The sequence below is a fragment of the Strix uralensis genome, chromosome 3 (genome assembly GCF_047716275.1).
Source record: "Strix uralensis isolate ZFMK-TIS-50842 chromosome 3, bStrUra1, whole genome shotgun sequence".
NCBI classification, from domain to species: domain Eukaryota; kingdom Metazoa; phylum Chordata; class Aves; order Strigiformes; family Strigidae; genus Strix; species Strix uralensis.
Genome location: NC_133974.1, coordinates 52,050,641 through 52,077,941, shown reverse-complemented (window position 1 = coordinate 52,077,941; position 27,301 = coordinate 52,050,641). Strand labels below are relative to the sequence as shown.

Sequence of the window (27,301 nt, the reverse complement as noted above, 5' to 3'; positions counted from 1 at the left end):
CTGTCCTTTCCAAGTAGGGACGTGGAAGACTCCCTGCAGCCTTCTCACACATGGACCTCTTCCATTTCCATTGGTTCCTCATTTACTTCTGGGTGTCCCTACCCGCCAGGTTCATTGGGGGTGTTAGCCCTTCTCACTCTGTTGGCATTACAGTTATATCCTGCTTCACAAGCTTCTCTGCTTGAGAGATCTGTGAGCATATTTGCTTTAGACAGAAGTATTTAGCTGTTATCCATTTGATCTCATTTGTATTCACAGACTGACTCCCATAACTTCAGTACAAACTGAACCTTGCTGAGGAGGAATATGTTTGACTATAAAAGGAATTGATTTGGAAGTTTAGTTTAGTTTTAGTTTATAACTCCCAGAACATCAGTTTTGGGGGCACCTTTTCAAAACATAAAGCTGAATATATTTTTTTATTCCAAGTAACCCCAAGCAGAAAAAAGGATTCTGTCCCCATTCTTTTATGTGACCAGCTTGCACAAGAAGAAGATGAAACTCCCATCAACACATTTATCAGAGTCACTGAAACATCACATTCTCTTTCCCATACCCAAAAGAGGGACAAAATGACTACATATGACAATGCTGACGTGAATGTGAGTTCACATTTATACTTCAGATCCAGGTTCAACCCTCTGATAGTCACCTCTGTAGAAAGCATGGTGTTAGTTTCACTCAGAACAGACTGAAAGAGTTCCTAAATTTAGAACCAAATTCAGTTCAAATACATGTAGTTATTCAAGGTCTAAGTGCTGGGTTTGGCCCAAATTTTTCTTCACTTGGAGCATAAAAACACAGGCAAAAATGATTGATTCATGAGAGCCTGACAAATCAGTAGCCGTTAACAGAGCCTAGAAATGGACCACCTCCATGCTCTTCACCCTACCGATGTCCCAGATAGAATGCAGTAACTTAAGCCATCTTCAGCAAGCTTAACCAGGATATTATCCTTGGGTTCATTTACTGACACATATATGTATTTCCTTACTTTAGACAAATGTTCTTTCAAGTCACCATTATTTTTAGTGGAGCCAAACTTTTTCTTCAGATCAATCATATTGTCAACGCCTTCTCTTCTCACTTCACTGATGATTTCAAACACTCGTTGCTCGATGCTAAGGCGATAGACATCCAAATTTCCCTGCAACTACAAACAACCCAGAAGAGATGAAGTGTGCACATATGGGAAAGCAACGTTCAGAAGATTTCTGAAGTCTCTCAACTACAACCAGATGGTCTTTCTTCATAATTATTTTCCTGGAATCAATGTATCAGGAAGACAGAGCAATAGTCTTCTTGCATTCAGGCTCTACAAAAAGTGGAATTTCATTGTATCATTTGCAGGCAACCTATTGGCAATCCTGGGATGTAGGTATTTAATGGAAGTAGCAGCCCCTTGGTGAAAAATAAGCTTTCTGGTGAAAACTGGACTCACCCTCAGGATTGCAAAACAAATCACAATATTCCTCAAGTCACTACTTCCCTGGCCACACACATTAATGGGCTTGTGAAGCATAAATCAAAACCCTGGGGATCTTGTGCAGGTGATTGCTCTATAATACACACGGTCACAATCAGGTCAGTTTTTACAGGCTAGATTGGGGTATCTTATTTTCATAAGTAATGACATATGTCACCCCAGAGAAATCAGTGGACTGCTTGAAAACAAAGGCATTGTTAGAGTGAGCAATACAATTACGCAGTGGACGTAAAGTTTCCAAGAAAAATAGTGCAGAATATTACAAACTGAAGTATTATATCCAAAAAGTTCCCTCCACTGTAACTAAAAAGAGCTTCCATCACTCTCTCTAATGTGGTACCTGTTCCATCGAGAATACGCCTCCTCTCTTGGAAAAGGTACGCTATTTTTCTACCAGACATTTTTACAAGATGCTTCTAGCAGCAGGAGATAAATGATTCACCCATTCATCCACCTGGCACACTGCAGCAATTTATTCCTTTGAGTGCTATACTTGTTGGCAAATTATACAGCAGCACAAAAAAGACCGATTGAGTACCCTCTCTTATTCTGTACCTACTTTTAGATGGACACAAGTCACAAATAGGTTCCGCACTAATGATTCATATTCAACCCGTACTTCTTTTCTAATCTTCTCTTTGAGACCAAGATTTTCTTCCTCTAAGTCAGCGAGCTGGGCTCTGAGAGCAGTTATTTCCATAATCATCCCATGGCACAGTCCCACAATCTATCACAGCAGAGAAAATGAATGAGCAAAGCTAAGGTGAGCAAACACCATAGCCTAGGAGAGCAAACACCATAGCCTAGGAGTAAACGATCCAGAGCTCTGAATATGTTGAGTGATACCTAATTAAGTAGAGCAAGAATATCTTCCTAACTGAGTGGCCTGATGAAAATAATCCACTGATGGTATGGAATAATACATTCTGTACATCTCTATTGGTTTTAGAATAATTTCTTCCCTGGAAACAGTAAGAAGAATTGTGGCAGTTCACAAACAATATTTGAAGGGGGAAAATGCATAAGTTTCATACATAACCTTAAAACGTCCATTCCTGATTATCAGGAAGGAAAGATCTCCTCACTAATAGGTATGAGAACTGACAGAAGGAAATGCGCGCAGAGGACAGAGGAGTGGAAAGATTGGGGAGCAGGATTAGGGAATCTGATTTTGGGAGAAGAACCTGTGCATAGCTCTGCTATGTTGGTGAGCCTTGCCTCCCATAGCATAATCTCCCCTGCCTCCAGAGAGCAAGTCAGAAGAATTGTGCCCAGGCTTCATCCAGTAAGCCGTGAGGTAATGCATTTATCGGAGCAAATATGCTGTCTGCTGATAAGCTTGTACATACAGACCATTTAATATATGATAAAAACAATTATGTGTTCCATTTGTTGATATTTGACAATTAACATACCCTCAGAAAGGGCAGGCAGGTTAGCACAAATAGGAAGGTACATGATAGAACTTAAGAAGATTTAGAATACAGCATTTAAATTTCACATAGGTAGGTCATTGCTAGGTATAAATGTTTTGTCATTTTCATACCACTGAACAGCATTTGCAACCAGACGAACACAATGGAGGAAAGCTAAAAATCATTCTTAGCATATTACGTTATTCAGATAAGAAATAGGCACAACTGCAGTCTGCAGCCACAGCCAACAGCACAGTCTGCTTTCAAGGTTGCCTGGCACCTCCACATGCCAGATCTAAGTAGCAAATGCTAATCATTGGATTCTCGCTGAGATTTTCTGTGTCAATTTTTTTGTCTTACAGCAAACATTACTGAGAGACTTCTGAAAATGAATGTTGGGGGAAAATACATGTATTTTAGCCCTGCTGAAAAATTCTGGTGATCTTTATTCAGAGCAGCACTAGTTTTGCTCTGTTTTGGATGTCTCTTTTGTAAAATCAGCAAAAAGTTGGTCAAATCCTATGACTTTGTTGGAGAAAAAAAGCAACCCATGTGGTTCATGTATGTTCCTTAGAGACTTTTTAGTTTTTAAACTATCTGCCATCCCATTTTGGCTGATCATGCCTGAACCTTTCTCATGGTTTCTAACACCTCCACTGACCAACTCAGCTTGCTCTTCAGACTTGCAATAGCCTCTGTTAATTGCTTTAGGCTAGCAAAAAGTGGAACTGGGAGTAGGAAGTCTCTTCTGAGGTTGAAGCAGAGCTCAGAGACAGTAGGCAGCTGGCCACCCTGGGTCACTTCCTTTAAGTACAACACAGATGAGGCAGGGATTTGGGCTAGCAAAGTGGAGGTGGGGACTCTACTCCAGCAAAGTCCTACTCCTCCTCCGTCTTTCCACCCAGCTGAAACGTCACACGTTTCTCATTTTCTCTCTCATTTCAGCCTTCCCAAACACATGGACAGGACAGTGAAATTAGGGAAGAAGGGCGGTTGCTGACAAGACACTGTACAGAAAAGGATACAGGGGACAAAAAATGGAAAAAACATGAGAAAGTGGGGCAAAAAACCTGATAAGAAGCCCAGAGAAGAACCAAAATCTTGTAGTCAGTGATGAGGGCAGATGAGAAAAGGAGCTCAGGAATGAAATCCAGTTCTAACACTGCTGTGCAAACATCCCTGAAATCCAAGCAGTCTTCTCCCTAGTGTAGGTTTCTGTAGAAGCTGACATACCTCTAGCAGTGGGGTTTGCGTGGATGGAATCAAGCCTCCAAGTCAGCTAATAGATTACATGGCTATCACATGATTCCACAAGATAGCATTTGTGATTTATTGGCTGGATATACTTCTTTAAAAAATTCCACCTACACGTAGAAGCTATCCTAAAAAACACAGCTGAAGCTGCATAGTGAAGTACTCAGAACTTAAGAGGAGCTGGTTATGCAGCTGTGATGTAGCATGCCTGGTACCTACGCTGCAGTACGGCCTGGGTGTCTGACCCACTTCTATTTTCTATCTCAGTCAATGCACAGGATTGAATTGCTCAGGGAAAATGCCTTGTGAAGGAAGCGACCTGTCAGTAGAAGTTAAAGTTAGAAGGTTACCAGTACATTGACCCTTGGGAACACGAACCACAGAACAGCAGGCTACTACCTTTGCCTTCAGGTTATCTTTGTTTTACAAGTCCTTCTGGCATGACTTCTGGCATTGAGTGCAGAAACAGCACCCCCAGAGCCCCGCTACCTTTCTTGTCAAAGACTGTCACCATGTGTCTGCACAGTGGGACTCTGTCCCAAATGAGACCACTAAGCACTACCCGATCAGCAGACCACCATCACCAACCTGCGTCAGAGCCATATCGCCTTGGTTGCCACCTTCTTCCACTGCATGCAGCTCCTGAAGCAAAGCAGAAAGAGATACAGTGACTATGCTTGTGTAGTCCAACTCCACTCCAACAACTTCCCAGACTGACAGCTTGACTTTATTTTTCACTTAGCAACTGCCTCCCACCCAGAGAAACCATCTTCCCCTGTTATTGAAGAGTAAAATCAATTCTCTGAGCATACTTGTTCTTTTTGGTAAAGTAAATGACGCTGCTGCTGGAGAATATTTTCATAAAACATGGAGTAGGTGTTAAAGTTGCTGCGCTCTCTGGCCATAATGTCACAGCCCAGTATGGTGAGACACTGTTGTAAATGGCTTTTTTTCAAAGTGACCTAGGAAAACAAAATAAGAAACCTTGCAGGTGGCCTGAGTCACAAGAGTTGCTCTATATGGCATACATCAAAATGAAACATCGTCACCTTATTGTAAATAAAATGCTTCTGCAATATCAAAATGAAGCAAACATAAAATTATTCAATGTTAATGCTTTTGTCCAATCTACAATTTCACTGAACTAGTGGAAAACACATTTGTCAGTTTTTTGACTGGTTCTAGCTGCAACTATATTTTTTTTTTTCCATCTGAAGCTAAAAGAGAATTTTCAGTAGAGAAATTAAATCACCAGCTCAGACACTGCCTGGATTGCAGTTGGGACTCAATATACCTTCTCTCAAAAAATCATGTTTTTATCCAGAAGTGGTCATATTTTTGTAAATATTTTCTTTAAATTTCACTGAAAATAACCCTAACACTGCTTCCTAACATCATGCTGGACCCCTGATTTAGAAATGACTCAGGAAAAAGAGTTCCCACTACTGAATCCATGAATAAAGTCCTGCAATCCTGCATTGCGGTTGCATATAAACCTCCAGCCCTAACTCATCTTCACATTATTAGAGTCCTGAGAGCTGAAATAAACCTGTCAGAAGGCAGTAGGGCAATATGCAAGTTTGCTGCCAACGCTACTATTACAAACCAACACAATCTGAATATAAACTCATAAGCTTAAGAAATGTGTTTCCCTTTTAGGTCACTGATTGACAAGAGCTCTAATAAATAAAGCTGTAAACATGATTTAGCTGTTGCTTAGATAGAAATGCAGAATATGTACCTCTGTATCTGATTCTTGGTAGTTTTCCATCAGCCTTTGAACAAATGTTTCAACTATCTGTGGTCGTACAACAGAGAAATTTTCTTGCATTACCCTGTGTTTCCAGAGCTCTGTACGAACAGAAGGAGGAAAAAAAAAACCCAACAGAGTAAAACCACACATCAGTGGGTATCACTGTCACAGACTATTGATCCTTCAGTAATCCCTGGGATTTGACACTGGGTATGCTTTATAGCTTAGGGTTTCTCAGCTTTCCTAAAATGTTTACAACAAAAAGTAAATGTCATTGCAAACAGATTGCAAAGCCTGTGTTGAGCAGCAATATCAAATTCATTCTGGTACCAAAGCCAAAATGCAATTTCATTACAGACCAGTTCTGGCAATAACGCCCTGGCCCGCAATCGTATATTGGAGTTTTCTGTAAGTATTGAGTAAAGAACATGGCTTTTGTGTGAAATTTAACAGTTCTGTGCACTAATTATTGCTGCCTGCAAACAACCAGTGGCAGTAGGGCACTTTTTTCTTCCCTTTTGTTTCCACTTTTTCTTTGTTTTACTATTTGGGCCTGTGAATACCACCATGCAGTAACTGCACCAAATAAACACCCAACATATTAAAAAGTCTGACATTTAAATTGCACTGCTAGGCCTAAAATATTAACACTCCACCACAGAGGAGTACAGAAGTAATTTCCTATCAGTCTATTTCAGGCTGCCTGCAAACTCCAGAATAATTAGTGTTCAGCCTTGTTTGCACAATTGTCTTTGCAATGATTATGGCTAGACATTCACTTTATAAAGAAAAAGTGAATTCTTATATTTAGGGAATCTGAATCTGTTGAACAGACACAATAATCAGGTCCATGTAGAAAGGTGTATGGTATCTCAGTACACAATTCTTCATGGCTTCCTGCTAGATGTATTTCTGGAATTTCTCACAATGGGCTCTCCAAAACAGAAGAAAATTTCCTGAGAGTAAGCCATTTTTCATCAGTGATATCTTCCCCATGGTTCAGCTGGTCCCTGGGCTCCAAACAGGCTCAAGGGGAAGTGGGGAGCTGAGAGTAAATATGCTCTCCTTTTCGCACATAGGACTTTGCTGCCTTTATGCACCAAGGCTCCTTTTGCCACTGAAGACTGGGGCTCCCGTATTTCCCAGGACAGTTATTTTAATTCTTCTTACCAGTGGGGAGACTGCTTTCTTGTCTGGCTCTCTCAGATGTCACTAGAGTAATCTCCTGGTTAATTTTCTTCTGCACATCATGGATCATGTGGATTTCTAGGCTTTCCAGAAGCTTTTGGAGCTAGAATCAGGTTTAATAGTTAGTTTGTACTAAATCTCTGTACTGCTTATAAAGCAACTTGCCAACTATCAAAAACTAGCAGAATAAAGCAAAGCAATTCTCCTCTTTCCATTATTTTCTAAAATTCAGTAGTTTCAGATACAGTATCAAGGTTAATATTTTGGGGTGACTGCATGCCGAGTGCTGTGCCACAAATACTCTGGATAGAGGCAGGTTCCCCTGCTGCTTTGGCCTGTCCCAGGACCCACACCTGGCTCCACATAGCAGAGGTGCCATTGCAGAGCCTTCGGGGTCACCCACATCTGCCAAACTTCCCCCCACGACAACCTCCACGGGCCCCTGCAGGACTCTGGCGCACTTATCAGAAATTGTGGACAAATACAACACTGCATGGTCCTCTGTAATACACCACTAATCATCCTCCCCTTACCTGGTACGCTTTCATTTTGATTTCTGATGCTCCTCTGAGGGCAAGTATATGTTGAGTGCTTGTAACCGGCTCTCCAAACTCCTCCTTTGTGCCCATTTGCCTGACTATGGCTTTCATGGCTGGGTACAGGATATCTGCGCTAGAATCACCAAGACATGGGTATTTCACACATTCTCTCTCAAAATCACTGTTTGCATTTACTGACCTTGGACCTTAACTTTCCTTTTTCTTCCTCTACCCCTGTTCTTAACCCATGCGGAATATGATTAAATCTCAGCTCACTGCATTAGCCCCACTTGACCTACAAGTGGGGCAGGACAGTCTCTTTTCCACTGGTCCTGCCTTATTACATAGTTCCGTAATTTCTCCAAGTTTATAATAATACAAACCTAAAACGGAGGGGAAGGAACAAGGGATCAACCAGATAAAGCAGGGGGCTAAGAACTTGTCTGTCAACTTCCTTCAAATAGACCAAGCAAATCTTTCCTCCTCCCGCTGCTCTCCTTCACATCTGATCATGGGTTTGCTAAGTGCTTCTGAGTGTTAAGTGCCAAGCACTTTGCTCTTAGAAGCAGAGGAGCCATTAGCAAGGCATATATACCTCATTATATTTTATTGTTTTACTCATGCTGCCTTTTAAACCCTTGATGGCATGACACAAAGGTTAGCACAGAACTCGAAGTAGGGAGCTCTTATCTGTGGAAGGCATGAGTGGGGATGGGGAGGAGAGAAACACAGTGGGATTTTTGGGTACAGTACATTTGGCAGATTGCCTGCTACAGAAGAGCTGTTGCAGGTGCCACTACAGAATCTCCTGCTGCTCAAAGGCCAGTGCAATCAAAGCCATGGACAGGGAGCTCACCTCTCCTCCCAGGAGGCAATAACCGCTAACCCGATCTCAGGCATCACCACAAGAAAGCTCTGGGTGTGGAGGGACTGGGAGATGCTGAGGTCGGGGTTCTCCTGCAGCTGCCCAGCCCCATGGTGGAAGCACAAGCCATTGCTCACTCTGCCTGGAGAACTTGTGCCCCTGACTCCCAGCCCTCCTGCAACCCAGTCCTGCTCTGCCCTGGAGCTGCTCCCTCAGCAGAGTTTATAAATTAGAGGCAAAGACCATGGGCCCCCAGCACTGGACTGTGCCCCCTCTGATCTGGTGATACTGCATGGGAGGTAACACTGAGATACAGAATGGAGCAAATCTGATACCATCTCTTTACACACACACGAATTTTTTGTGACTGATCCAGACCTGTCAATCTAAATGTCCCTTGTAGGGACAGGCCCGCTGAGCATTGCTTCCTCCGTGCTCCGTTGCATGACAACAGTGTTTTCCAGTGCCTTCATGCACGGATTTCACCCTTAGTACGTCATCTTGCTCTTTCACTTCCTTTCTTGTGGGTTTCGGGGACAAGGCTTTTTAAAAAGCGATGTTCCATTTTCTACATTCAGAAGGGCCTCTCCAATGGAAATCTTCCAATTTTCTATTCTTGACTGCTCACAGATGAGCCAAGTAGGAGGGTTAGGAAGAATTCTCCTACAATTCATCTAACAGGCTTCCAAAATTTCCATTTATTCAAGTATTGTATTTAACATTGTTTATGGAGCCTGAAATACAGAGGTGGGTCACATGACTGAGAAGAATGTACTTGGAAAACATCAGCAGCAAAAGTCTGAATAGACTTTGAAAGAGGGGAAAAAAACAACCATACTGAAACAAAGAAGCAAAAGGTAGCTCTCAAGCCTTTAGAGAAAAACTGAAGTACTAGGCTAATTATAAGCAAAACCACAGAAAGGTAGAAGAAAAAAAAAAAAAAAAAAAGGCAAGGGGACAGAAGGAAAATAGATGGACAAGGCAGGGGCTTTTCTCATCTTTCATCTTTTCAGTTACTCTGGAATATTCTTGCATCCAAGGTAACTTACCCATATTGCTCACAAAACTCTTCGTAGAGAGTAACTGTATTGATATCCTCAGTCCTCAGCTTGAGCAGGCCCCATTCTGCCTTTAATATTTCTAGTTGCTTCCATAGTATCAGAAAAGATCTCAGCAAGTTCAGTGATATGACTGGATCATGATGCCTCAGCAGAAGTTTGCATGTCTTTTTGCTGTTCTGCAACCAGTTAGCACTTGAGTCAACTGTTTCTGCCAAACTCTACTGGAAGTCACAGGGAAATGTTTTGCTTCAAAAAGCTATGACAAGGTTTTCACATGATTTTCTTTGCTTAATAGCATCTCATGAAATATACAGTGGGAAGCAACGTGAGACAGGCTATTGTGCAATCAGAACTTTCAGTGAGGCCTTACAACCATGTACTTCAGAGCACAGCACAGGAAGAAAAATGGGCTACTTTTTGATTGCGATGAGTACTCACATACAGCAGAGATGGGGATAAAATTGCACAAAAGTTAAATCCTTTGTTTTATTGCTGCTTTCCTCAAGTGAATTGCTTCAACAGCATCACTCCCTACTTGGTCTGTACTAAAAGTAGTTACAGAAATCAAACTCATAGGTCAGATCTTGCAGAAAGCAGACCTTAAAATAACTAAATTTGTCATTTTACCTTACAAATTGATCAGTGTATCTGTTTTCCATCACAAACAGTTTGACTCTTTCCCCATTCCTTGAACCAAATCTTTGTGTAGTTTCTGGCAGACTTTAGGTGCCCTCAGCAACCACTTCTCGCATACACGTCCACAATGCAAATACTAGGGGAAGTACAGCCAGGAAGTACCTTGTCTCTCCTTGACCAGGTTTGGTTTTAGACAGTGGCCAGGCTGTTCCTTTCCTCTTTGCACTGGGTAGCCCTTGGTAAAGAAAGAGCTAGACCTTCAGTGGGGTGTGGGGAAAAGTCAGGACATTTTCTCCAGAAGTCTGGCAATACCAATGGGTCCTCAAGGGGCATCTATCATAGGGCTTCTCTCGAGAGCACTCAGGATTTATAGGAGACAACATTGTTCTCTTCTTAGGAGTAGATGAGGTTATTATGGCATACCTCAGGTCTAGGTCGCTTACGTTCACAGAGATTTGGTTGCAAAAACTAATGGGAGTCCTACATAGAAGCTGCACAGTCCCAAACAAACTGCGTTGTCAGAGGTACCTGCTTGCTTTTAGCTAACGAGGCTTGACAGTCAGCGTGATCTTCCATAGCACAGCCGTAGCTGTTCTGCAATATATCCTCCATTAGAAACTGCATTGCCACCAACTCCTCATGAGCAACTCTTCAGTCTGCATCACTCAGGCTGCACAGGCACAGCTGGAGAGGAAGGGAAAGTCTCTGAAGGTCTGCTGCGCAGAGCTTAATCAGTAATAGCAAATCTCAGATAACTGTCAGAACAGGGGGTTTTGTGTTAGAAACACAAATGGATTTCAAGCTTTTAGCACCATGGTCCTAAAATACATATGCCTGTGCATAAAAATTATTTGATTCTCTAGTTCTAGCACACTAGGAAAATGGTAAGTATAGGTTCATTATCAATAAAAATGCTCTACTCTGCTTGAAGAAAGATCAAATGTGAAGTAAATGGTAAAATAGGCTTTTGGACAGAAAAGGGGGAGACATTTTTTGTTCACTTTTGTTTAAAAAACAAAGACAGGAAATGAGATGGTATTAGTTTCTTTCCCTCCTGCATCATAGATTCATCTCGTCTTTATGTCTTTGGACGTAAGCACAAGGCTGCTGTCTCACTGTACCTGCATGTTGTAATTTATATTAACTGTGTTGTTGATAGTGACTGGAAACAATCCTCCATCCATTAGGAATGTCCTCCAAGGGAAATGCATGAGTGTCTAAAAGAATAGAGATGACTGTTCATAAATAAGAACAACATTCAATTAGTTATGAGAGTCCCATCTAATCTGCTCAGGACAAGGCAACTCAGAGGCCAAGCTGCTATTTGATATGTGATACACTCTGCTCTGACTTTGAAAGTACGCCATGTATTAGAAAAGAGAAGCATCTATTATCACTCATTGGGAAAGAAGCAATAAGATTCATTCCAGAATACATTTCTTACCAAGATCCTGCGCTACTTCTGCCTTCACAGAATAGCTCCCATATCCTTACCCACCTACTGTCAATCGTTTATTGCTGATCCTGTCTCAGAGGCAGCAGGACATGTTATTCATCAAAGATGTCCAGATTTTGCATGCCAGTACAAATCCTGTTTCTCAGTTATGCTAAGGAGGTCCTATGTGTTATTGTCACCTAAATCGAGGCAGGGGTGGCAGAAAATTGTATGCCTCCAACTCACTGTTTGCGAAAGGCATTATTAAAGGTGAAATAATAGTATCTGATATTGGGTAATTAGCAGGATGGCATTAAAATGAGGAAACATGAAGTTAGAATGATTATTTAAAACTACCTATTACTTTGGAGCATGCTAATATCACCAGCAAGACTTATTATCTTTACTTTCCCTAATGTCACACCAGCTTTTTTTGCCGGTGTCATTCAAGGTGTCTCTTGAGCACACAGGTATGCAATTTGGCATTATGTAACTCTGTGTGATGCTATAGCTAAGAAAACCACTAGACCTAAATATCTTGCACACAACCATGACAGACACGTTGGGCAATCAAAACTGCTGCTAGGTGATGAGACAGCTCAGAAGGGTAATTACACAAAATTGAAATTTAGTAGAATCACCATCATCTGTCATGCAGAATAATTCCATTTTGGTGACATCAGTGTGATTACGTTTCATCTCAAATTTTTATTATTCACTTCTGTAGAGTGTCTTCTAGAACTCCTACTGGTGAATCAAGTTAATAAGCTGTGACCATGGGAATTTTTTTAATTAGCTATTAGCAGTTAGGTTCTTTGCACGATGGTAGGGAAGGAGTAAGCACACCAGCAAGAAGCGCAGAGCAGTTTGTTCTGCAAGGAGCTCAGTGCAAACAGAAGAAGAGTGCCTCTGAGGGCATGCTTCACTCACCCTGCAGCTTTGAGGATCTAGAAGCTGTGGGAGCCTTAGCTGTGAAGCAAATGCACTCTGAATCACAGAGTTACTCAATGGAGGCAACGCATGGTATATCCTGTCTGTAACACTCTGGTAGGCTGAAACATTCCCCGAGGACAAAAATGTCTCTCTGTAAAGGAAACAAAATGTTTGTATTAAAAAAAGAGGTAAGATGACTTCAAAATTCTCCAAATGGTCTATAAAAAAATTACCTGCACCTCATTATAACCCAACATGGTAGTGACTGACAGGGATAGTGGCACATACGAAGATTAAAACGAAGAGACACAAATGTTAATGATGTAGATGCATGTGTGAAAGTGCCTCTGACTGGGGCCACTTACAGCAAAATATATGTCCATGCTAACAGAGAGGGATGCTCAGGTAGCTAATAGGCTGCAAAATAATTCAGGAGCTCTACTGTCTCCTATTCCTGATACTAGGATAATTTCCTATACAACGTGGGAGGGTCACTAAAGCTTTTCAAAGTTTTCAAAAGTGCTTTTGAAGCTTTGGAACCTAAATTATAGGATACTTAGAGTCCAGAGCTAGGTTTAGCAACAACACTCCCCACTGATTTTCATGAGACCTGGTCTCACCTAGCAAGGGCACCTGGTCTCACACAGCAAATGCTGGTCCATGCAGACACACCAGAGCCCAGCTGAGCAGCAGCAGCTGCTAAACCAGCAGAGTCCTCTTCCAGCACAGTTGTATAGCGCTTCTGGGACCCAGCTGGCTCCTCCTGCTTGGATAGCATTGTGCTGTGCAATCACATGCATAAAGCTACTTTTTACTACACTCTATGCATAATGTAAATATATTACCCAATCTAGCTTAGACATGACTTTGTCATTTCATTGCAGCCTCTTTGTCACCCTCAATTCTCCTGTACTTCATTCCCATGCTTTTAAAACAAAGAGCCCCTGTTGAACCAGTTCTTGCAATATAAGAAACAACCTAGACTGCAACTCCTTCTGTAGCTGCACATGCTCCTTTGAATGGCAGCTCTAAAGATCTTGTTCTTTTGGTTTTGTCAAACATACACAAGCACTTTTAAAAATGACATGGAGTTTGTATCAGTTGCAGAACTAACAAAAGAATTACAGGGAAAAATAACAGCTTCTGGGATCAAACCTGGCAGGAAAGTTATAAGAGATTAAAAGTGATTTACTGTCATACTGTAAACCATGGTGTGGAGAAAACGGAAACTAATTGCACTGGCAATAAGGAACAAGAAAGATGAAGCATCTGATATACTGCATTACTTCCTGTTAACACATAACGCCTTATCCGAGGAAAATGTTTCTGCACCGATTTCCCCTACAGTATTTTAATCAAGAAAAAATAGAAATAAAAGCACAAGATAGTTTTATCTTCTTGTGAGTGTCCAGAAAAATCTTTAGTCTACAAATACATCCAGTCATAGCTCTGCTGGATAGCACAAGAGTGGTCATACCAGGTCAGAGCAAAAGTTCATCCAGCTCAGAGTTCTGTCTCCCACAGTGATCAAAAGTAGATTCATGAGAAGACAACAAAAATCTCCAGAGCAAGTATATGCTGATACTTCCCACCGATATTCTCATGGCCTCCAAGAATTTGTAGCTCAGGCATTTCCTCAGCCACAGGTGATTGCTAAATGTTTAATAACCCTCGGCAGATTTGTCTTTCACGGGCCTATGCAGTTTCCCTGAGTCCTATGAACTTTTACCACCTGCTGCCTCCCACAGCAAGAAATCCCACAGCCTAATTACAAGCCATGCGCAAGAACCACCTTTTCTTTTGTTCAGAGATGGCTACCTGCTGTTCACCCAGGATGCACCTTATGCTGGAAGAGACTGTGAGCAGACACTGCTTGTTTATCCCCTGCATTTGACTGACAGTTTTACAGAGCTGTCACCCAACTGTACTACTTGTTCCACCCAGCAACCTTTCATCATCCATGTGGCTCCTCTGGGAACCTTTCAGAATTCTCTGTCCTTCCTCAGATGCGGACCAGAACTGCATAGGCTCATCAACACAGATTTATCCAGTGGTGTAGTGATGTTCTTATTTTTGCTTTCCTAAAGGGAATCAATTTCCTTTTCTTTTTTTTTTTTTGATCACTACTGAGCTGAAATTTTGACAGACTTATCTGTCATAATTCTGAGATTTCATTACTGCATGGTAATAGTCAAGTCAGAGGCTGTCATTTTATACACTGGGATTGTATTTTTCCCCAGGTGCATCATTTTACTGACATACTGAACTCCATCTGTTGTTTTATTTTGTAGTCACTCTTGTTTTGTAATGTCCTTCTCCAGCCAGCCCTTGACCTTGGTATCCTGGGTGTCATAGTATCATGTACACACAGTACCACCTCAGCTTCAGTCCCTTTTCAATGTCATCTATGAGCACCTGAACAGCACAGGAGAAAGCTCAAACTCCTGTGGGAAGCCACTGGTAACTTCCCTTATCCACTGCAAAAGTTGCCCATTTACAGCCTTCCCCTTCCTAAATCTCAACACATTATTTACAAATGTGACCATCTCCTCATATAACCAGTGGCTGCTTAGACTCCTTAAAAGCCTCTGTTGAGACTATTAAAGCTTTCAGGGAATCCAGGCAAACTGTATCAACCCTTTATTCATGTTTGTTAACACCTTCAGAGAACCCCAATATGTTTGTAAGGCGTGACTACACTTTCCAAAAACAGTGTTGAGTTCCATGCATCCACTTCATTACAGTTTCTGCTAATTTGAACACTAATGACATCAGGTTTATCATCCTGTGATTACCCAGATCACCCTTGCAATCGTTTTTAAAAACTGGTAACACATCAGCCACTTCCAGTCTTCAGGTATCAAGGCAGTGTTAAGCAAGAAGCTACACACCATAGCTAGTAATTTGGCTTCTTTTTTAAAAAAATAATATTTGAGGTCTTTCAGAATTCTTGAATATTATCTGGTCTTGGCAACCTGTTCATCTTCATTTCAGTCTGCTTGTCCCATAACTTTCCCTGGCAACACTTCCACTTGCAGCAGCTCCTCTGATGCATCTTCCATAAAGAAAGGTTTTGGTGTGGGAATCTCAAGCTCTTCCACAAGGCATGCAGAATCAAAAAAATCACTTTTTAAAATGTGTGCTATTGACTTATCTTCACTGAACACTCCTGATCACCTACTGGCCCTTCAGACTCTTTGGCAGGTTTCCCACTCCTGGTATATTTGAAACAAGATTTGATGCCTTCAGCAAAATTGTTCCTCAAAACTGGGCTGGGCTGTCTTGAATCCTTTTATATTTATCCTGTCACAGTTTATAGTCCTTTCTATTTTCTTCATTTGAATGAAAGTTTAGCTGGATGCCTTCTTGCTTTAATAATCTGTTTAATCCTGCTGTTTAGCCATGCCAGCATCCTCTTATCCTTTCATAAGTCTTTCTTCACATGTGGTATTTCTTGAGTGCCTTCAGTATGTCCCCAAAGAGTCTCTATGCCATCTGCAAGGATTTAACTCCCCTAGCTAATCCTTCTAGGTTTTTTTCAGCAAGTATTCTCATTTTTATGTAGTTTCCCATACTGAAGCTGCGCTCAGCTATGGTGATATTTATTTGGCTTTCACTGTTCCTTCAAGGACGTTTTATACAAGCACATCATGGCTGCTCTTGGAGACAGCTCTTTAATTGCAGCATTTTGAACTTGGTCCTGCATGTTACTCAAAAGCAAGTCCAGGAGTTTCTCTTCTGGTGGACTGCATGGTCTGCCTGCCCCATGGAGGCTACAACTACAAATCTAGTCTTGCATCATGCTACCACGTGGCATCTACAGAGGGGAGAAGAGTGGAAACTTCCTTTACTTTCTCATGTCCTGCCCTTGTTTTGGTTCTGCCAAGGTTATTTTGTTGAGTACATTCAAACCACTCTGTGACCATTATGGACAGACAACATATGGGAGGAGAGTGGAGGAAGACTGTTACTTTTTAGAGAGACCTAAAAAATATATCTTAGTTGGTTTTCTGTGATGGGGTAAATTACAACATTTTACAGGAGGGTAAACCTAGATCTCAGTATAAGCAGGTAAGTCCTGTTCTTGCTTATTCAACATTATTTGGTAGAGGAAAATATAAAATTGAATGTAGATCCTGCAGCAAAACAAAAAGATTAACTCATAAATGTACCTCTGTAGCAGCTACCAACCTCCCTGATTTAGTAAACTATGAATCACAACATAAAGGTGATATAATGCTTAGATAAAAGCACAGCTGTACTCAGACATGGTGTGTTGAGATCCCTCAATGAAGCACGTAAGGACTCTTACCACTTTTAGTTAAAGGAAACTTGACACTTTTAGTGAAAGGAAAATTTCTGCACTTAAGGGGCATATTTCATGATCTGGGAGCAGATACCATAGAGAAAATTTAAATTCATCTTTCCTACATTTTTTTCTTTGTGAACAAAAAAAAAGGCACTTTATAAAAAAGGTGCCCATCCCATCCCTAACAGGCTGTGATTCCTACCATAGTCAATGCCTGATTGCTGCATCAAACTGTAGAAAGATCACTTCTCTGTGAATGGCTAGCAGCTGGGCTACTTCACTGGGATCCTGTGGATTCTGAAGGCTGTTGATCATTTTCTGTATGTCTTGAAGTTCAGTCCCTGGAGTCCCAGAGAACAGTAAATTTATCAGTTAAGGTGTCAGAAAATGTATGTAAAAACTGTAAATGCATTTTCCCTCCAGGAGTTTTGTACTTCAGGACTTTCTTCATTTTTCATCCCTCCCCTGGGAGGCAGAAGAAGAATGTGTTTACATCCCCCTCAACACTACAAAACCAGGCTTTAAGAAAAGAGATTGTGGCAGGTGGAGAATTATGAGGATGTAGTAAGGTCAGGGAGGAAAAGGCATAGGAATTAGAAGTTACTAGCATCTCAAAAGAATGGTTCTTTTATTAGTCTTTCCCATTAAAAATTCAATTATTATAAAATGTCAACCAACAAGGACAGTGGTATATCTTACTGATTATCATATCGAGATTAGATTTGTCAGACAGGAGCAGAATCAGGTCCTGAGATGGCATTTTACTTACTCCAAAGACACAGACTAGTTACTACCTGATAAGGAATGATAGGGACAACTTTTCCAAGTGTTTTTAATAAAATACTATTGGGGCTCAGTTCTGCAAGCTAATGAATATTTTTCTGCTGAGGCCCTAAAGCTTTTTTATTCCCTTTAAGCCTAGCAAAAAACTTCTCAAAGCAATGGGTCTCTATAAGTCATTAGCCTTACAAGAGCACCTGCTCTTACTTGGTGTTTGTAGGAAAAGTGTGCACAGGGCTTGACTGCCTCCCCAGACACAGCCACCACTGAAGTGATTTAACTTGGAAGCACCTGTTACAGAAACCCAATGTTCTCTCTGTCAGGCTGCAGGGGCTGCCATCGTTTAAGGAAGTTAAATGGTCTGATTTGTGGGAGAGGGAAATTATTCCTCCTCATCAGCAGCAACAAAAAAGATCTCTTGGTCATGAGTAATGGAGTTAAATTGTCTGGACAAAACGCGTTATAGAGACAGCAGAGTACTGAGGACTCCATCACTGCCTGTGTTTTCTGTTTTAAAAGTGTGGTAGCTAGGCACACATTAGATATGTCTGAAATTAAAATACATTGCACATAATATTCCTTCTACATCTGGTTATGTGGTTTCTCACTGATCACTGAGCTCAGTCTTTTTGATTGTTTCCAAGCTCATTAAACACGCTAATTTACATGAGCTTTCTCAGTCATATACAAATGAATTTACTAATACGCACTTGATGGTACAATGAGCGCACACCACAGAACAGGCAGTGCTTTTTGTTATAGAAAATATACCCACTTCAAAATCAAACATTCACAAGCACAGTATTAAAATAAAAGCTGTAACAAGTATTTATGATTCACTGAGTTGTTTCTTCCCTTCCAAAATGAAATTTCAAGAAAATAAATTCAGAACTGATAATAAAAATCTTACTTGCATAAAAAGAAAAATACATAAGGGGTAAAATCTGGAGACGTTAAAAGACAAAGTTAGTCTTTTATATATTCTTCCCAATTTTTGAATAAATTTAATATTTTTATCCAATTGCCATAATCAAATTTTCATTTTTTAAAAGATGCCGGGACACAAGAGAGGCTGTGCAGGTAAAGTTTTTACTCCTGAGTTGTGTCTGAGCAGTACCAAATGTACAGATATATAAACACGGGCATTTCTAGGTGGCATGAAAACAGCCCAGCCATGCAGCACGCACCCCTACAGAGGAGGAGGTATGCATAACGTGCCATGTTTTGAAACTTCTCACCATACTGTGGGAATAATCCGGTGGCTGAAAAGCCAAATGCCAAGAGCACCTCAGCACTTGGGACAGGATTATCTCATGTGACTTTAGTTGCCTAATTATCAGGTATCAAATTTAACTGGGCTCCTGCAATCTTAAGCACTTCCAAAGAGAGTTTCATCCCACTCACTTTGAACATATTTTAGCCTGGGACGAGCAACTCCTCTGAAGGTGTCTTCGTAACAGTGCCCAGCAAAGGTGTCCAGTGACAGCAGAGGTACCTAACTGGTGGTTAGATACCTGCAATTACATATCTCAGTGATAACCACTAAAAGAAAGGTAGGTAAATCCCACTCCTGCAGTACATTTTAACTTGAACAACAGGTCAAGGCTATTAGGGAAACTGGTACTATTCCTGCAAAAATACATGTTCATGCAGGACAACACAAACATCAGTTGTTTCACCCTTTGGAAAGAGAATCAAGTGACAAATTTACTAGAGGAACCCAAGCCTGCCTTTTTTAATCTTCTGGTAAAGATAAAAGCATCATGGGCTGATCAGATGGCTTAACCGACACTTCCTAGAGGCAGAGGAGCAATTTTGGGACCATGTTGTCTGTTCCCTGCTGGAGCAGACCTCCCAAACCCAGTAGGTACGTTGCTTTTCTGTGAGATTGCGACAGATCTGTAAGGCTGGGGACACACTCCTAAAACACGACAGTCTTCCATCAGTAAAATGGAGCAGGAAAAAGAAAAAAGAAAGGGTTGAATTTCATCTTGACTTTATTCTTCAGTTGATATCAATCTCATCTTCATGCTCCTTTTGTCCCTTTCTCACCATCAGCATTTCATACTCTTTTGCACCTGGAACCATCTACCTTAAGCACACAGTACTTGTTACTTACCAATCCTGTCAGTCTCTCCCCAGTGTGGGGTCAGAGGCTCTGGGTTTAAGGCACAAAAGCAGTTTGGAGAATTTCCTAATTGGGCAAAAGCCAGGAGATATGAAACCACGTCGTGAAATGCACCAACAATTTCTAGGCTTAGGTGGAGAGCTCTGAGAGCAGCCTGCAAACAAGACACATGCACAAATAAAACCATTCAGATGATCCTCCCAAAGCAAACATGGTGAAGTAGCAAAGATTTTTGTGTCCTGGGCCATAACGACTCCTGGACAGCAAACAAGACCTCCCTGGGATGGCACCAGGGCTCCCAGAGCAAGGTCAAACACTGGATTTCGTTCAGGCTCAGGATATCACTCCCAGCTATCACCATCCCATCTGGTGTCATAGCTTCTGGTTTAGAAACTGCTTTCCTCAGTGTCTCTTACAGCCACTTTTTTCAGTGTTTACATCTATCCAAACAGAGAGAGATGTCCAAGCAGCCTTCCCCTCGCAGTCCTTCCCCATGGCACTGCACTGTCTCCAGCTCCCCACACTGCCAGGGCCAGCCCAGGTACCTCCTCCTTCCTGTCCCCCCTCCTCCTTATTTCAGCAGAAATAAGTCAGAGGACATAAAGGTCCTAGCCTTCCGCTTCTGCATACACAGACACAGGGACAATACTTGATAAACTGGTGGGATGGGGGATACTTTCACAAATAGGAAAAGGCAACACAGCAAGGCTGGGTTTTGGTTCAATTACTTTTGATCTTTAAACTAAAGGATCCTTCCTTTCCTTTTATTTTTGTTTCTATCTCTAAACCAAGAGGACTGAAGCTATCTCCTTCCTGGGAAGCACTCTTCATCAACACCCTTCATCAGTGGCACATGCTAGCTGCATCCAGATTAAAACTACTGATGGTTATTTTCCCATCTCCAGTGACAAGCTAAATTGTAATGCATGTGAAAAGATGTGCATGGCTTAGTGCCTAGAACAAAATCTCTTTTAGCTTTAGCAAATACTGACCTTCTCTGGAAGTGTTTTGAACATGATCAGTGCTTTGGTAGGGTGAGGGATGAACCACAAGTTAAGGAAGGTGCGTCCATCTGGAGACAGCAAAGAGCGTGGTCAAGGATGGAAGGATCTGAGTTATTGCAAGAAGTAAGAGGTGTTTAGCATTTTGAGGTTTCTTTCTGCCTGTTGCTTCCCAGAAAGACATTTTTCTTAAGTTTGATAAAACTGTTCCTTGAACGTAGGATTTGCCTCTAAGGTTTGCAGCAAGTGTACTTTAGACATAACATGATTTAGCTTTGATGTGTAGTATACAAGGTAAAGGTTTGACCTCCAAAACCTGCTGAATTTGAGAGAAATTTGAAAGAAACTTTCTTAAAGCATCTGACTTATAAAGCAAGAATGTGAGCTGCTGTGCTGAGGGCATTCAGGGTCTCTTCCCCCAGGAACATGCTTTTGCTGGCTAGAACAGGAGACAGGCAGGGCAAAGCAGCAGGCAGACATTAAAAATCTGTATCATTAGTTTAAAATATGCTATGCAATTACTAGTAGGCAGCCCACTTTTTTGCCAGAAGATATGAAAATACAACATTTATTACATGAATAATGTATTTTCCTGGTTTTATATACAATGTGCCATTTCTTGTCTTCACATACATGAAGATGAAGTACAATATGCAGCTAGTACATTCTGAAATAAGAGGTATAAATCCAGCTTGGAGATTGAGTTCAGCTCTTTCTGAAGTTTTGCAGGGTTTTTAATCTTTCTTTTCCTTTTGTCTGAAAAAAAAAAGCAAGGCTGAAAGCAAAAAATAGACCTCTGGTTTGGGTGGGATGGAGTAATGAAAGGTTAAATACTCCATGTTGTAAGCACGGAAATTATATTTGGGCAGGGTTTGTTTAACCAGCTGTGCCCCACTAACTTTTGCACAAGAATGATAAGCACAAATTGTACCTAAGGAAACCAGTCATGCTTTTCAGGGTGAGATTAGTATTCACACTCTCCATTTCCTCTGCTTTACATCACAGCCCATAAACGATACCAGCAGAAAGAGAGCAACCAGGGTGACCAGGGTTTCCTCCAAAGGCAGAAGCACACAGACCATGCAGATGAGCTTCGTCTTTACAGACTTCAACAGACAAGGATTGTGGGCAGCCCATCGCAGATGCTGTACTTCCCCACCTCACCTTAACAGGATGTTAAGGGTGGCTTCTCCGTAGCCACGTTTGCATGGGAGTCCAAACACTATATCACCTTGCTATGAGGTAGCACCTAACTTCATCAGAGAGAAAATGAGGGCAGTCCACTGCATCCAGATAAGCCCAGGTGCTGCCTACCCCGGCAACACATGGACGATTTGCAGTGCCATTTCCCAAGAAACAGCTAAAACACAGTTTAATCCCAAATAAAACAGATTTTCTACATTATGTAAAAAAAAAACCAAAACATCCCAGAGATGCTATGTCATGCTCACAGCGTTACTAATACTTTTCAAACATGTATGGCTAAGAGCTATGACCTAGTTTCATATGCCAAATCTGGCAACAATGAAAAAGGCAGGGAAGGGAAGAGCAGGATGGCACCACTGCACAAAAACCACAGCCCTATATTTTCCTCTTTCTTTCTGCTTCTAACATTTACATTTAAGATGGTAGTTGCTGTGGGACTCTTTTACTGTCTTCTGTAAGATAGTATTTCTGCTGCACTCAGTGCTTCTGCTTTTTTCTAAGCAATACTGCTAAGGCTTAGGTAAGTCAGCAAGGGTGGACACAGTACGTATCCACAGCCCTCCCTTCATGCCACTGCAGCTGGAGTCTATATGAAGATAGCAAAATCAGGAAGGAGAGGGGGTTCACCCGACCAGATGCGGATGTTGACAATACGAGCACCTCATCTGAGTCCCTGGAGAGAGAAAGAGGCACTTCCAGGACACAACACATCTCATTCAAAAGCAGGAGTCTGAAGCAAGTCATCCCTTTGAAGCACCTACTCATTATCAGGGGAGCCTAGTCAGATACAGGCATCTAAAGTTAGGTGTGCTATTCTCAAACATTTCCCTTTGCTGTTAATGAATTTTAGGCTTATGGAAATACATACATATATATTTGCAGAAAGGTTTTCATTATAACTATTCCCATTCTCATTTCTTCTGCTCCTTCCCCAGAGTCTCTTCTTTCCTTTCTTCCTTTCTTCTTTATTCTACGTCATTTTTTCTCTTTTTTCCCCTCTCACTCCCCACCTATCTTTTTTCCTTCCTATATTTCCTCTACTGTAACTAGCCACCTTCCCCCCGTCCACCACATACACTGTTTCTTCCACCCAGCTGCAGGTCCTTCTCAGAGGGAGGGAGGGAAGGACAGGGAAGGCTGGACCTGCTCACCCCCCAAATGCCTGGCAGCCATAAAAGCAGGCAACCAGATTAGTTCAGAAGATAAGAAAGCAATTGAATTAATGTCCTGCTATAACCCCCTAAATGCGGGCAAGATGGAAGCTAAATTTCTGCTTTCATCGTAACTAATTGACAGTTGCTGTCTACAAGGTGCTTCTTAGCTTCAGTTAAACAACAGAAAACGAAACATTAACTGGTAATAACTGATAAAGTGGGTACAAAAAAAGGGCAGAGTGGCTGAAAGGACAGGAGCCATTTTTAATTAAAGACTTTTCTCTAGCTCCCTGCAGCTCCCTTTCTGGCACGAGTGCCAGTTGCCGTGCCAGCCTGCGCAAGGGCAGGTCGATGCAGGTGCAAAGGGCAGGCTGCAGTGGTCCCCACGCTGCTCCCTGGACACCTTCATGTCTGCCTCCCTCCTGTAGGTAAGGCTTTGCTCTCGGCTTCCTTCATATATAAAACCCAGAAAAGCAGCACAGTATAGCAAGTGAGATGAAAGTGAGTGTGGCTGGGCCACAAGCTGCTGGAGAGACACAGACAAGCGTCGAAGTACAGGAGGAGAAAAGGCGACCTCAGAAAATTTAAGGCTATTTAAAAAATAAAAGGGCGTACATATGTATACATGCTTGTTTTCTAGGATGTTCATTGCTCCTGATGTCTCACTTCAAAGTGTAAAAGAACAATGTGTAACTACTTATAAGTTAATACACTTATATTAACATTTTTGAAGAAGTGTAATAGTGTAACCCTATAAAGTATTTTAGGTTATTGAAATATTTTCTTGCTGTTGAAAAGCTACAGGTCCAAGAGGCACAAGCCAATATCTGATTAGAGTGCACAATGCTAGGACTCACTGATCTCTATGTTGAATATCCCTACAGAGTCAATGCTCTGCAAGACCTTCTCTGCCACAAGATGGATACTCCTGAAATGTACATGGCTTTATTCTTTGCTCAACGTTCCCATGACACCAAGAGTAAAAGGAAGTGCATAGCATGAACTACAGAAGTATAGCTTGTGCAGCTGAACTCAGCAAATAAATCAGGTTTGACTTAACCCTTGCTAATAAACTAGGATCATTTCCTATGACAAGTCACCACTCTTGGTCCTAACTCCCAAACGAGTTCAGGGAAGAAGATGGACACTGTGAGACCCACAAACCCCCAGACTGAAAGAACCTGGGATGGGGGGTAGCTTGAGCATGAAATGTAAGTCTACCAAAATATTTCGCTGTAGGATAACTATTATCTCTCCTGTTACTGTGTCCAGAGAAGGCGCCTTCTAAAGCTAAGAGTGAATGTTTAACGAACGGCCCATGTACAACTTTCTGTGATAATATGCAAAACACTAGAGAGCTTAAAAGCTTCTCAGGCCATCTGAGACAGCAGTGCCTTAGAGAACATCCAATAAAAGTAGGTAAATAAAGGAAGAAAACCAGCCTGTACCATGGGCCTGTGAGGGGGTTACTTCCCAGAAACTACTAGCCAGATACACCAAACCGGTGTAGCATCACAAGCCTGCAGCTGGCATGCCTTTAAACAAGAGGGAAGGGGTGACAACCGCCTTCTCAAATATCTTGTTGAACCACATTTTATGATTTTTTGGGCTTGTAACCACACTCCAATCTTTGTTGTTGGAACTAAAGCTTTTGCCTGAACCTTAATGAATTTTTTTTCTGTTTGCTTCTGAGCCTCCCTATTGCTGGGCGGCAAGATGATCAAGAGCAAAACCAGTATTCTGGGTGACTACTTTCACATTTAAAACCATCTGCCTGCTAGTGCTAACATAGGAAACCCAGAGACTTACAGAGAGTCAGCAGAAGGGCTTGCCTTGCTAGCCACAAGTTTTGAGGAAAGAGATACTTGTGACATGGCCAAAACCAACGTCCCTTCTGAAAGGAGCAGATGATACAGGGTCATCTCCTGGTGTGTTGTGTGCTCTTCCTCTCCTTTCCTAACTTCTGATAAGTCACATGCCTGCAACTTATTAACAGGTTTTGTTTAAATCTTAAATAAATAAAATTTAAAGGGTAAAACAACCCTCACTGCCTAGGCTTAATCATTAAAGCAAAGGATTTACATCCTGAAAATGAGGTTATCCATTTGTTTTCCCCTTACATGCAATGCCAGGATTAGAAGCAAGCACATTTCTGAAGTTTTCCTTCTATGTATGTCAGCTTTTGTGGGGGACTCTGATTCTGCATATTCTCCATCCATCAAAATTGCCTGAAGACTGGCAGAACACACTGCTCAGGGCTCTTTCAGACTACCATTCCCCTTACAAACATGTATGCACCTTTATTTAGACTGAGGACTTTGGTACCAGGAACATGCTTGCAAACACAATACAAACCTGGAATCAGCTGCAAGGTTTTTCTTAAACTCTTGCTCCTCTTTCTTTCCTTGAGATAGTCCAATTATGAAGTACTTGTCTCTGATGACAGGGAAATCATCCAAGAGGCTTCTTAGGCTATTGTAGTACCCAATGAGCTGACCTCTCAGGGCATGCTGGGACACACGCTGATTCAGCCTAAAAAAGGCATAGTTAAAATATATAGTGCTGTGCAGAATGTATTCTGTCCAGATAAGCTCTACCTTTGTTGAACTTAATCTCTTTCTGTGTGGACATCTTTGGCATCTTCTACAGCAAAATTTACAAAATTTACAGTTCCTCTGTACTGCAACAACTAGAAGGATAAAAATTGTGGAAGTGGCATTTAAGAACTGGCTGCAAGCTGCCTCCAGACCCATTGGCCTGGCCTTACCCACACACTCGATAAGCTGTACGTGGGTTAAAGGTAGTCTGCATCTGCAGCACGACACAAATCTCCATCATTTACAAAACATGGCTTACTGAAACTGCTGCCCTACTTGCAGTTTGCTTCTTGCTGTGCTCTTTCCCAAGGTGGCTCGGATGCACCTCTGCCTACCTAGGCTTATGAGGAGAAGACAGACCTAGACGCTGGCCACATGTCAGCTTCTTGCCCAGTTTTATGACAGAATGGATCTGGAACATACAGCTCTTAGGTGGCTTCATAACAAATACTGAACATTAACATAAGAACACAGGATTTTAAAAGAATGAAATCAAGTACAACTCTGTCTGAAACTCTGGTTTCTCACAAGTTGCCTTACAGACTAGATTGAATTCACAGGATAGTACATCCCACTCACTCATTCTCTGATCTACTGTAGATTTATCCCTCATCTTGACGACATTTATCTGGCATTTCTGCTGAAATACCAACAAAGTGTTGGTGTTGTGTGCCTCTACTTAGCATCCCATCATCAATCCTTTCTCCTCATAAAGAAACCAAGTGGCATATTTCCTACTCATCCAGCAACATGGCTTGTACTGCCTGTAGTGTTATCCCACTAAACCACTGAATATGTTCTTTTCCTTAGCCTGCAAAATGGCTTACAGGTATATTCATAAAATAATGAATAGAAAGTCCATAAGTTCATATTATCCACATGAAAAAGATGCTCTCAGAACAAGAGTTGCATTTAAAACATGATGTGTTTGTATGGAAATATCTATAGTAAATCTATATTAAACATATATTAGACATAGAGTAAACTTCTGTATCAGATATACTTACTTATGACAATATTCAACACTAATGTCTCTCTTGAGTTTCAGAACTTCATCCTATAATGAGATAATATTTTCTTCTTAGTATCATGCACATAGGACTTACATGTACTGTGAGTCTAACAAAGCTAGAACACTTGTAACATTTTCTGTTGATACAATTTTAAAAACCCCTCCAGATTGTGTACAGTATTACAAATATCTAAACTATGAAATTCCAAAACTTTAAGGAGGATAAACATCAAGAAAGATTTCAACCAGTGTGCCAGACCCAGTAGACAGTTAAAGCAGTCTTGTGAATAAATTTAGAATTATTTAATTCCAGTCCGGTTCATACAATTTTGTTCACAAAATCTGTAATATTTCCCAAAAGAATCTGCAGCTAGCAGTTATTTCCTCATACACTCATTTAGCCTATTGAGCTGGCAAGGTTATGAGTACATTAAAGTAAATAATTTATGCTGCCTATTTCAAAAACAGAATAGCCATTAAAACTTTGTGTAGAACAAGTTTGCTTTTTACTATCTGGTAAGTTCTTAAAGGCCATGCCTAACCTGTAGT

General features: G+C 41.3%; 1 protein-coding gene and 1 pseudogene across 1 annotated transcript; both read right to left on the bottom strand.

Moving 5' to 3' along the window:
- Positions 1-655: 655 nt before the first annotated feature.
- LOC141941616 (coiled-coil domain-containing protein 162-like) lies at positions 656-13,343 on the bottom strand. Its single transcript, XM_074864586.1, has 10 exons — positions 13,186-13,343; positions 12,563-12,716; positions 9,550-9,737; positions 7,630-7,768; positions 7,079-7,199; positions 5,897-6,006; positions 4,968-5,117; positions 4,744-4,797; positions 2,046-2,213; positions 656-1,153 (listed from the first exon to the last, which is right to left on the bottom strand). The coding sequence occupies exons 1-10, from the start codon at positions 13,341-13,343 to the stop codon at positions 884-886; spliced, it is 1,512 nt and encodes a 503-aa protein (XP_074720687.1). The 3' UTR covers positions 656-883.
- A 6,443-nt stretch (positions 13,344-19,786) lies between these two features.
- LOC141941615 (uncharacterized) overlaps positions 19,787-27,301 on the bottom strand; it is a 50,479-nt pseudogene continuing 42,964 nt past the window's right edge.